This window comes from Vulpes lagopus, chromosome 8, assembly GCF_018345385.1.
Source record: "Vulpes lagopus strain Blue_001 chromosome 8, ASM1834538v1, whole genome shotgun sequence".
Lineage (NCBI taxonomy): Eukaryota > Metazoa > Chordata > Mammalia > Carnivora > Canidae > Vulpes > Vulpes lagopus.
This window is the reverse complement of record NC_054831.1, coordinates 34,584,003-34,596,604: the sequence shown is the minus strand read 5'-3', so window position 1 is coordinate 34,596,604 and position 12,602 is coordinate 34,584,003. Positions and strand designations below refer to the sequence as shown.

General features: G+C 41.5%; 1 protein-coding gene across 1 annotated transcript in view; it reads right to left on the bottom strand.

Moving 5' to 3' along the window:
* Positions 1-657: 657 nt before the first annotated feature.
* The window catches only part of FGF9 (fibroblast growth factor 9), a 31,669-nt gene continuing 19,724 nt past the window's right edge, over positions 658-12,602 (bottom strand). Inside the window, exon 3 of the mRNA XM_041767801.1 lies at positions 658-1,926. Within this exon, the coding sequence (XP_041623735.1) occupies positions 1,681-1,926 (246 nt within the window). The 3' untranslated portion in view covers positions 658-1,680. The remainder of the gene's footprint in view (positions 1,927-12,602) is intronic.

Sequence of the window (12,602 nt, the reverse complement as noted above, 5' to 3'; positions counted from 1 at the left end):
TGGTATGAGAATTTGTTATAAATTCCTTTTTCCTAAATATTGCTTTAAGAATTTGGCTCTTTTCTCCTTAGTATATAGTAAGAAATAGTCTTCCTTGCCCAAGGGCAAGTTCCAAAATTATTGCTACTAAAGAAATATGTTTTCTTATGCTTTTCAGCATAAAATGTTATAAAAGCCTTGTAAAAGATATTCTATATAGTAACCTCCCCTCTAAAAAAATTGAGCGCTTGTGAAGACCATTTTTAAAAACAAAACACAGTCAGCAAGGATAATACTTTCCCCCTCATTGTCATTATTGATGATGATTTGTTATGTTGCACGTTTTCCTTGAAGGGTGCTATTCCCATGTTCACCAAAAGCAATTTTCTATAAAAGATGTTACAATGACCCCTATGGTACTTGTATAACGTCATATTTGATAGCCAAGTACACAAATAAAAAGTCTCCAAGAATGATCCTGTTTAATCTGACTCTTGTCCCTTAAAAAAAATTTTTTTAAAAAATCTGTGCTATATAAGCTCTTTTTTTTTTTCGTTTTGAGGATTCTAAATCAGTACAGTGTTTGATGTTAGTCCTGTTGTCCTGGAGATCGACTAAAATAAAAGCATAGTTATTGTTTAGCTTTGGTATATTCTGCAAGAGATTCAAACACGTAGGCTAGATACCAACCCTTGTATTTTCCAACCGTGAAGTTACAGTGATGGAATAAGTCACTTATGAGAGAGGAAATATTACAGACACAGAATAAAAGTTTGAGACCCAGTTTCTCTTTAATCCTCTGGGATAAGCTATGAAACAAGCAGTCTGAAGAGTGAATACTCAGTGTCATGAATGATGTGCATAAGTTTACAATAATACGGGCACAAAAGAGATTGTCGCCTTTAGTACATTAGGGTCATTAGGATTTCTCCTATCCATGCACCGTTATATTTACTTGCATGAATTTACCACAGGTTCGTAGCGGACTTTGCCATTTAATGCTTACAGAGCCTAAAGCTTCCAAAATGCCTATCTGGCCTGTACATATTTCATTAAAAATAAACTCTATATAATAAATAAATATATAAAATAAATAAAATGTTGCCTTTGGAATTTCTATAAATAAATTTAACTTTTTTTTTTTTTATTACTAAGAGGTCTTTGCTTTAAATTCACTGGGATGGCACCAGTGAGCCTTAAACTGAAAAAGTCTTGTAAGTAAGACTGCACCCTCCATGCCTTTGCAAATGCAGCGTACCCTCGCGCAGGCCACCAGCCAGAATCCTGATGAGTCGAAGTATGGCAGCTGTGCTGATACAAGGTGAAGGACAATTGATCAAAAATGTAAAAGCGCGTCTAAATCCCAGCATGCATCAGGCCGTTGTCCTCTCTGCTTCTGCTTCTCTTCAACCTCCCCTGCTACCCATCCACACACACACTCACACTCCCGCTCAGCCTCCCTCTCCTCGGCTCACAATAGACCGAGCGAGTGGGCGGCGGCGGCCCTCCAGGAGGACAAGCCTGTAAGTGCACAACAAAATCAGCATGTTCCCCTCCAAGCCTCCATCGTACAGAATGCATGCGGCAAAGTTTGGCAACAGTGGAGCTGGTGTGATGACACAGCTAATCAATAAGAACCCACCGCGTGAAACCTTTATAGTGGTTACTCTGTTAAGGGCTCAAGTGGAGAAATGGTCTTTGTCAACTTTGGCTTAGAATATCCTTATATAGTTCGGGTACTTTGTCGGGGTCCACTGGTCTAGGTAAAAAATGGGTGAATTTCTGGTGCCGTTTAGTCCTCGTTCCTTCTCTTGGGGTCCCGTCTTTATTTAATGCAACATAGTATCGCCTTCCAGTGTCCACGTGTTTATATAGATTCGAAGAGTACGTGTTATACCAGTTTTCTTCAAACTGTTCTCTGAATACACACTCTTGGGTTAGTTTTTCCTGTTAAAACAAACAAACAAGCAAACAAATAAATATTTTGCAAAAGAGCTATTTTCTGTATTTGAAGCAACATTCAATGGCTTTACAATATAACTCTGATGAGAAAACACTGATTTTAACCCAGTTTAACCATTGGGATGTATTTTCCAAAAAAGTGCCTGGCTATATAAATTTAACTACGTTTAATTGTTTTTCATAATGGCTGAAGTGCAAAAGATTCCAAATGTTTTCTGGCTAGATTTCTTTTCATACATCAATTATTTGAAAGAGACAAAGAGACAAAGGGATGATCAATGCTTCGAGTTGTTCCCATTTTTACTACAGCAATTGGATTGGTGACCATCCTGCAAGGGAGAGCCTTAGCTGAAGCCAAAAGTTCAGATACCTGCCTCATCTTTAATACATGTTTTACAAAGTACTTGCCCAACATTCTCAACAATCACACTGTTGTCAGAATCCCCTGCCCTCTGAAGCAGTAGAGTTTACTTACTACTCTAAGAGTGCTTTTCAAACTTCAGGGTTACAGAACAATCACCTGCATTGCTTCTTTAAAATGCAAATTTCAATCTCCAATCCTTTAAAATTCCGATCCAGAAAGTCTGGAAATATGCATTTTTAACAGGCCCTGGGGGGAATTCTGATACAGTTAATCCCTGGTTCACATTCAAGATAGAATGCTTTCTATGTGACTGAGTCTTCCTGGATACAAAGAAGTAAAAACAATTGTTGCAACCCTCCTACTCCCTTGAATTTAGACAGAAAGAGCCCCCCAACTTAAAAAAGCCACATTCTCAGGCACACATCTACCAACAGAAAAGCTGTACTTTTTCCCACATTCCCAAAGTTAAAAGGTTCCCCATTTTCACAGATGAAGTGCACCTCTCCCTCCACCTGAGCCTTATGAAACTCTGGGTCCCACTTATCCCCACAACCCAGAGCTCCTGCAGCCAGGTGTCTCGTGGGCAGTCATAATGACCAGAAACATCTGCCTCACATCCCAAAACCCAGTCACAAAAGTTGTCCCCTGGAGAAACGAGCCAACAGGATTGAATGGTCTCTTTGCCCCTCTCACCACCAGACTGCAACTTTTCAAATCAATACCTTCCATGATGGCACTTTTTAAAAATTAACACAAAATGACCTTTTAAAAGTATTCCTCTTGCTCTCGCCCATCTGGCACCTTACATGAATAAGAAAACAAACTAAAAAACCACACACATCCGTGTGCAGACTTAAAAGAGCAGCACAGATCCTTATCTTTGATATTCTTCCCTGACATTCAGACCCAGAGGACAGCAAACTAGACATCACCAAAATATAGATGTCCTTCTTACATGTACACACATGCACGATTTAGTGCACTGAGTTCACAGACGGCAGCTGCACAGGATCCATCAGATCCTTGCAACGGAGGAAGTCAGGAGAGCAAATGAAGGGGAAAGGGAGAGAATCTGATGAAATCAACAGTCCGATGGAAGGCCGGCTTCCCTACTTCTTTGAGAAACTGAGGGCTTAAGAGCCACTCCAAAGCACATAGGGCCTGCAATCCCCCACTCCACCAACTGATTATTACTCCTCAAGACCCTGAAAGGGTCTGTGACATAATCTTATCTCATTGGGCAAGTTCTTCTTAAATCAAATGGGGCCAAGAGAAAATGAAAAAACAATGCATCTGTCAAAGACAGAAATGCTGGGGAAATTTTGGAGCGCGGATGCTGGGTTTGTAGGGACAAAATGAATTGCGGGGAGTAAGAAGTCATCTATGCCCCCCCAAGCTGGATTACTCCACTGGGGGCCAGGAGGAGGAGGGGACGAGCAGCTCATAGGCAGTGGCACCTCACTGTACACACAGCACCTCACTGTACACACAGAAACCTAGGGGCGCATTCTTCTTCTCCCCTCCCCTGAGCTGGGGGATGAGGCTGCATGTGACTTCTCTTTCATCTCTATTAAGACTGACGAAATAAAAATAGTGTGTTAAAGACATTACCAGCTATTTTAGTCTTTACTTCCATCTGTGTAATAAATATTCTCCTCACAGACAAGATTATTCCTGGCTAAAAATGTCTGGTTTGGGTTTGCGGTGATTAAGTAAATTTTCTAAACAAATTATGGTTTTGTTTTTGTATTTTTTTTTTTTTTTACTTAATAAAATGGACCAGAGTATGGAACTGGATACTGAACCTTTAGTTCCTCAAAAAACATGAAGAACTAATTCAAATTAAGTTTTCTTTTTCTCGGCAGGAAATCATATCACTGATAGACATTTTACTTAAAAACAATAGCACACTTTCTCCTTTTGGAATCATGAGTTAGGTACTGGTTCATGTTTGCGTTGTAGACCTGTCACATCTACAGTACAGTAGCCTTTGTTGGATTAGAGACATACATGTCACCTCAGCAGAAGACAGGTAGTTGGGTGGTGAAGAGCCCACCGTGGTGCCCAAGGGCCATGCAGATGCCAACTCCACCCTTCACCAGCTGTGGGACATTTACGACATCTGTCCTTAACCTCTACGAGCCTCAGAAACTTCGTCATTAAGGCAGGTTAGTATCTTGGGACAGGGCTGTTACAAGTACACAGTCAGAGGACACGCCTGGCACAGAGGAAGGCCTCCATAAACCACGGTGGTTGTTGACATTTTGTTAACACCATAACCTCTTGCAACTGGAACCAACTTTGGGAAACTGCTAATACAACTTCGCCCATTAAATACAGCGGACAGGGAGGCTGGATGTGAAATGGCTCGTCCCGGGTCGATGCCACAGAACCTCATTATGATGGGAACGAAGCCACCAGAGCAAGAAGTTTCCAGGAGCCCTCCCTGCTGGATGCGCCACACTCTGGAGACAGTCCCCTTTTGGGTTTTTTTCTACTTTTCACTAAGACCATGGTTCCTCCTGACCCCCTCCTCGGGGAGCCTTCTGATGCTGTTTTCCAAAGGGCCAGGCACCAGGAGGGCCACGCAGGGAAACGGCAAGGGCTCACGGACCAGGCTCAGGAATCACACGCAGCAGCTGTTGGTCTAAGATTCATATATGCTTCCTCTCTTCTTTACCTTTACAAAATGTAATTTTCAGAAAACCCTATTCACTTTGGGGGAAGAATGAGTAGAGATTAAACAAAAACAGAGATTATGAACAAAATTCTACAGTGGTAGAGAAGTCACAATCTAGCAAGGGAACACATTTGTTTTTAGTATTTATGAAAAGATTCTCATTTTATATGTTTTGAGGATGTTTTTTTAGCTCATAAAAAAATCTTTTTTAAAAAAAGTTGTAAGCTAAGATACTGAACTAGCCTTTTCACTGCTCAGAAGACACTGCTCTAGTTCCCCTAGCAGGCTATGATAGCATTTTTTATATATACATAATGGAACTTTGTAGGCAACCCAGAAAATAAAGTGAATTATTCCACTTAAAACAGTATCATTTCTAGCCAGCACTTTTTGCAATTCCTAACAGAGTTCAATTGCCTCCTACACTAAAGAGTTGTCTGACTTCACAAGTTAAATGAGACTGTGCAGATATTCCATTGCAAAAGTACAGGTACTTTTCAACTCCTGTAATCATTACACAATTAGTATGATGCCACTCAGATAAACTGACATATCTTAAAAAATTAAAACGATCATTAAGAATTAAAGACCCTGTTACTTTTTTATGCCACGTAAATGCTTTTAAATAATTTCTTCCTCTCATGTGTGATTACATTAACACAGGATTTCTGTTTTGGATAGACAGATAAAATAGCAAGATTTATAGAATTACTCTCTTTATGATCATACTCTAGAACTCAGTGACAAAATATTCAGTTGAGGTGACTATACTTATGTATTTGTACTCCACAGTGCTTTTTCTAAATTAAAAATAAGCAAATGAGTGTAAATTGGGACAGCAAAAACATATCAACCTGTATTCTTCTATATGTGCAGAGGAGAAAAAAAGTTTCTGCCTTCAAATCAACTATACACTTTAGAATTATAGAACTCAGATGTTTTAAAACTCACCACATGTTTCCAATGCAGACAGTTTATAGAGTATTCCACTATAAAGTGATCAATTCTTGTTTTATTGTATTTCCATGTTTTAATTTTTTTTTAGATTATTTAACTATAGCTGTTTATGGCATACCTATCTTTGAACTGTTGGATTATATCACTAGGCTTGGGTGGAGAATGTGGATTTAATTCAAAAGTCTACTAAAGTCCATGTTTTGGAACAAAATCTGGTGAATGTTAGCAACTATGGAAACCTCTTTTCATTTTATATCATCAAATTCTAAGCAGTGGGAAAAACTGAAATTAAAACTTCAAAACTTTTATGAATCCTATTAAATCCAAAGAATGAGATAATAATATGAAAATTACAGCACACCCTAGAGAATGTTTAGGAATGTTTTAAGATAGACATCACTTTAAGATATTAGACAATTGGAAAATGTGTAGTCCACATGGGCATTATTATGCCCAATTCATATCTATACCCACTTAAAAAATGAAATCAGAATTTTTCAGAATTTGAGGCTCAATAGTTCTCATGGAAACCATACAGGCTTACGTCATATGTATACATAAATATATATACAAATATTTTTGTAGATATATATGGTGTAGCTTTAACCACAGTATCCAAAATGGTTGCATTTACTGAACTCAATGGTTCACTTAAACTAGTTGCATAAACTAGCCCAACCCGTAAATCCAAGGTCAGTGACTCTACAGAAACTAACTTGATCATAGAGTTCTCAAACACTTTGTAAGTTAATGATTTGATGTAATCGCTTGTTCTCATATCTCCCGTTTATTACAGTCATGGTATTTCAACCTCCCTTTACCACAATGACTCGTACAGATGTACTCTCTTCCTCATTAATAATCTAGCAGTAAAGTCTTAATGGGAGTTCTTGCAAGGATCGGGGTGATTAAATATAATGACTAAAAGGACCATTAATAAGAAGCCAGGTCTTTTAACTCTTCTCTCCTGGGAGAAGTCCCCATATAGACAGAAAGCAACAAACACAGAGAATAGGCAAGAGGGCGCTACTTCTTATTTTATTAGACTCCGATTCAGAGCCAACCCTCTGTGCCCTTGATACAGCTCACCATAAGCCCCGTCTTTCAAACCCCCTTTAAAAACCCCCACTATTCCAGACGGGCCCACTTTCATACCGACCACCCTGGAGTTGTGGGAATAAGTGAATCAGTTGTGCCTGGTCAATATAAACAAAATGAAGCAAGGAGGCAGGCAATTCGGTCTCATCAAAATATAGAGAAAATTCTGAATTACTGCATTTTCTGCACTCCACCCCCACCAAACAGTAAACAAAACAAACATACCACAGGCATTTGTTCTCTCTAGAAGCTGCTTACTTGGGCATTTGGGGATTCCAAGGCCAGGGCCCAGTCTAAATCCAGAGGCACACAGACATCTTCTACACCATGTACTCACCTGCCTTGTAGCACCAACAATGCTGCCAAAACAGAACCACGGGCAGGCTAGACAATTCAGGGGCCTTCCTTAAAAGCTGCCTAAGGGCATGGATATTTGTTTAGCAAATCACAGTAGCTTGTAAACTTGTAATACATTTCCAGAGATGCAGTCCCACAGAGGAAAGAAAAACCTTGCTCCAGGTACAGTAGGATTCAACTTTGAGAAGTCCAATATTCACTTTAAGAGATACTTGCTTGTGCCCCTATGCACACGAGGCACAGTTAACGGTTCCACAAAGAACCCCAGGGGAAAAATTCAGGGAACTTCTCTTAGGATTGTAGAACACCGAAGTAAAAAGAAATCACATGTAACATTTCATAGCATAGATGATGATCTGGTAAGAGTAGTAAGTCATCCAGTGACCACTGAAAATACACATCAAAGACCTGCAAACACTGAAGAAACCCCACACTAGGTAGGTAGCACAAGAGGGAAAAGCCGGGAGCAGAACACCCTCAAGAATCAGACTGACACACAATGGCGGAAACATGGAAAGCTGAAAAGCTGGGAGGTAAAATTAAGGAAATAAGGGATCCAGAAAGACAAAAACAATGGAATCCGACTACTTTTTTTCCAGAATAACCATCAGATATACCACAGGGAGTAGCTGGACATATTGAACAGGAAATGAAAAAGAAATTGCAGTAGAGGGCAGCCCAGGTGGCTCAGCAGTTTAGCGCCGCCGTCAGCCCAGGGCGTGATCCTAGAGACCAGGATTGAGTCCCACGTCACACTCCCTGCATGGAGCCTGCTTCTCCCTCTGCCTGTGTCTCTGCCTCTGTGTGTGTGTGTGTGTGTGTGTGTGTGTGTGTGTGTGTGATGAATAAATAAAATCTTTTAAAAAAAAGAAAAAGAAATTGCAGTGGAGGAAAACAGGGAACAACATCAAGTAAGATGTGCTGCATCAGTTGCCCACTGCGGACAGGGCTAGGGCAGCTGATCTGAAATGCAGACAGAATTAATGCTTCCAGAAGCAGCCAAGGGAATAAGGTTGCTATTTCAAGGAAGAAATGAGGACAAGGAAGAAGACATCACTTTGGCACAAGAGGCCTCTTCTTTCTTCTCTCTGGGAGACCATCAGGAGGATCCCACGCTGGAAGGTGTCTCATCTACTACACTTCCTTGCATTTTGGGGCACCTGCCACTGCCCTCTTCATCATGTTGACCACCAGAAACGTGCCTTATTTGATGAATGCCTGCCTGACCAACAAAGCCTACATTGTAGGTTCTCCCCAGGAGAACTGGCTTAGGAGAAAAACCAAGTCTGACAAGAAAACAAAAAGTCAGCAATATTGTAGATAGAGCACTGAAACCTATCATGGGAAAGTAGGACACACACATAAGGCAGACAAAATACAACATCACAGATAAATAATACCAGAACTCTTGAATTTCTCAAACACCCCCATCCCCTCCCAACACCTACAGAGAAACCCTATGTAAAATCTCAAGGTATATAAAGCTTGTATTTAGCATCACTCCCCACCCCAGTTCTTGGGTCCCTACCTCCTACCTTCAACTGTACTCATGCTAGCCCAGATTCCTCTGGAACCCAAACGTTTCCTCCCTCCTCTGAACCTGTGATACATAAATGGTCCTGATCTCTCAGAAAGTGACCAGTGCTGCTGCTCCCTCCACTTTGAACACTCAGGTGACTGTGTCTAATTCTCTCAAGGCCCCTTTCTCTGCTAGAGTGTGACAGCCCACTTCCAACCATAATCAGGGCTGATACTATCAACTAATAATTCCACTGCTCCAAAGCCAAATTCATATGCTGACATGGATCCTTCTTAAAACAGAGCTTTAATCCTGGAAAAAGAAACAGTTCTGACAGTTCGGGTGCTGTGACAGCCTGGTGAATTTACCAATATGTTAACATTAGAAAAAAGAGTTACAATAATACAAAGGAAAGTAAATCCCAAAGAAAGAAACTTCTTTAACTACGTGGATAAAATAATAATGAGCTACACATAAAAATAAAATATCTAAAATTAATCTTGATAAGCAAGGCTTCGTGGTTAACACTTTATGATTCCAGGGATGCAAGAATGAAGGAGACACATTTATTTTCAGAGACTATGTCATAAATCTCCATTCCAGAATTCAAGCTTGCAAGAAACAGAGTTTCTGTGCACCTCCCATCCAAGAAGGAGCGCAAGAGGCTGTACCAGGGCAGCGTTTCATCACCGCCACACTCGTCCATGAAGAACGCTAAGGGAACAAGCCTGTACTAACGAGCCACTGCAAGCCACACAGTGTGCTGGCTCTTTTATGAGCTTCGTCTCCTCTCAGCCTCATAGCAATGCTGACATGTGGCTGTCCTTCGCCCTGTTCCACAGTCAGAGCTCAGCAAGTTTGAGTAGACTGCCCAAGGTCGCACAGCTAGCAAGCTAGAGCTGGGATGCTAAGCCTTGTCTTTCCACTACTCTGTGCTTTACCTCCAACTTCGAATTGTTCCAAATGCAAGTACAGGCTTCACTATTCCATCAAAATATGGCAAATGGGAAAAACCAATCTTGAAAGATAGAGAAATAAAAAGGATACAGGCCAAGTTAACACAGTCAAGAGAAAACTATCTGAAACATGACAATTCATATGGAAAACAGATGGAGGGATGAAACCTAGAGCTAAGGGTGGACACACAATGGAACATGGCAGCTAAATGGGCAAAACTCATTCCATGCAAAGTAATCACATTATGTACCATATGGGAAGGAATGTCTTCAGTATGACCTTGGCCAGTCTGTTCTTGGAATACCGCACTGAGCTTTGAGCGCTTCATTACAAAGGAAAAGCAAGTCACTATAGAGATTTCAATGATTTATAAAACACCAAAAAAAGAATAAGAAAAAAGGGGATCAGCTTATGTCAGGATTTTAAGCATTTAGAAAGAGGACAGGGCAGCCTGGGTGGCTCAGCGGTTTAGCGCCACCTTCAGCCCAGGGCCTGATCCTGGAGACCCAGGGTAGAATCCCACGTCAGGCTCCCTGCATGGAGCCTGCTTCTCCCTCTGCCTGTGTCTCTGCCTCTCTTTCTCTGTGTCTCTCATGAATAAATAAATAAAATACTAAATTAAAAAAAAGAGAACAAAGGAAGAAAGATCCGTATATGTCTCTCCCACTTAACACCATAACCTCTAATCCTGAGGGGGAGACCTATGCATCAGGGGTGTCAGGAAGGCAGACACTCTTCTCAGCCACCTGTTAGGATGCTGCTGAGGTGTACCCGGTCAAAGGACTGAGAAATGATGTCTATGCACAAGTACAAATCAGTCCCTGGCATGGAGGGGGGAGGCAAGACATAGAGGGTGGCCTGGCCTCCACTTTCACTGCCCTGAGGGGTGCAGCTCCCACTTGGCTCCAGGGAGGCAGTCGCCTTCTTTGTGAGGCTCAAGGGCACCTCCCATGCCAGGGCTGACGGTAATGACAGAAGTCACTCCAAATGTCAGCAGTGTAGCCTCTGGCGGCAGCTGGGAAAAACAGAAGCAAAGACCACGGCAGGGGGAATGGAAGTAAAGATAACAGAATTATGAATGTCCAGTAGCCACCATGATTCCGAATCCTGCAGCAAAGCTGCCTTCACACAAGCATTCCTCTGCTAAGGACACTTGCCTGTTTTCTCCATCTCCTTTGTGAATAATCCTGAAGTTCTCTCCTGCTCCAGAATTAATCTCTCCCCTCTAAGTTCCCCCAAATCTTTTTTGTACATAATTCTATTATAACAAGTATCCTACCAAATTATAACTCTTGGTCTGTGTATCTGCCACCCATTCCTGCCCCCTCCACACACAAAGTTGCAAGTTCATGGACCAGTTCTAAGCTCATCCACAAGAGGAAATGCCCTTTGCATTTGTATGTACAGTTGATCTCATTATTCGCCATAGTTCTGTTCTCTGAAGCCACTATGAACGCTGAAGTAGTAAATACCGACACCCTGCTGCCAAGAGAAACACGGGGTTTGGTTCCACATAAGCCACTCATAACACTTTGGTCACATAATCAGTGCATAACCTTGTTTTTTGGGGGTTTCTATTTAAGTTAATATCATAGATTTATTAACAATGAACTCACCTCCAACAGTACTGTGAAGCTCATGCTCACACAAAACCATCTCATTTATCTGGTTTGCTCCATAAGACATGTCACAGCCAACTTGCATTTAGAAACACCAGCTAGCACTTCAGCACTATGCTTGGAGGGATATTTTAAACAGTAAAATCACCAACAAAAAAGTTAAAAAAAGGAAAAATGTGGCATTAAATAGATCCCCAAAAGGATATTGTTTATAGTGTGAGCTGAAAGAAGGCATAGCATCACATGGTAGGATCTCAGCTGGAAACAGGCCCATCAGGCAATTCCCTTTTGCTTCTCCTTGAATGTCTGCAAACGACCATGGAAATGCCACCAGGAATGATTTTAGGGTCACTAAGCAAATTTAATAAGTAGACAAATTTGCAAATATACACTCTGCAAATAATGAGGAGCAAGTATATTTCTAGCGCCTACTACAGTACCAGTGTGTATTAGTAGTAGGGGTGTCAATGATGTTGGCTTCATGAAAGCCAGCAGGGAAGACTGAGGGTGTGAGAAGAGTGTGAACAAGCAAGGATAGTGAAGGTATAAGTGAATGAAGGTGTGAGGGAATGAAGATGTGAGTGTGTGAGCAAATGAAGGTATGAGAATGTGAATGAAGGTGTGAGCCAGTGAAGGTGTAAGGGAATGAGGGTGTGAGTGAGTGAGTGAGGATGTGAGTGTGTGAGCAAGGGAAGGCATGAGCAAGTGAATGTGTGAATGAGTAAAGGTATGAAGAAGTGAGAGTGTGAGTGAGTGTATGAGTAAGTAAGGACGTAATTCCTGAGCAAGTGAGGGTGTGAGTGAAGGTGAGAGAGTGTGTGAGCAAGTGAGGTTGTGAGTGAGTAAAGGTATGAGCCAGTGAAGGTGTGAGGGATTGAGGGTATGAGGGAGTGAGTATGTAAACAAGTGAGTGTGCCAGCCAGTGAGCAAAGGTGTGAGGGTGTAAGCAAGTGAGTATGTGAGTGAGAAAAGGCATGAGGGAGTGAGTATGTGAGGGAGGGAGGGAGGGAGGGAGGGAGGGAGGGAGGATGTGAGTGAGCAAGTGAGGGTGTGAGTGTGAGCAAGGGGGTGTGAGCAAGTGAGGATGTGAGTGAGCAAGTGAGGGTGTGA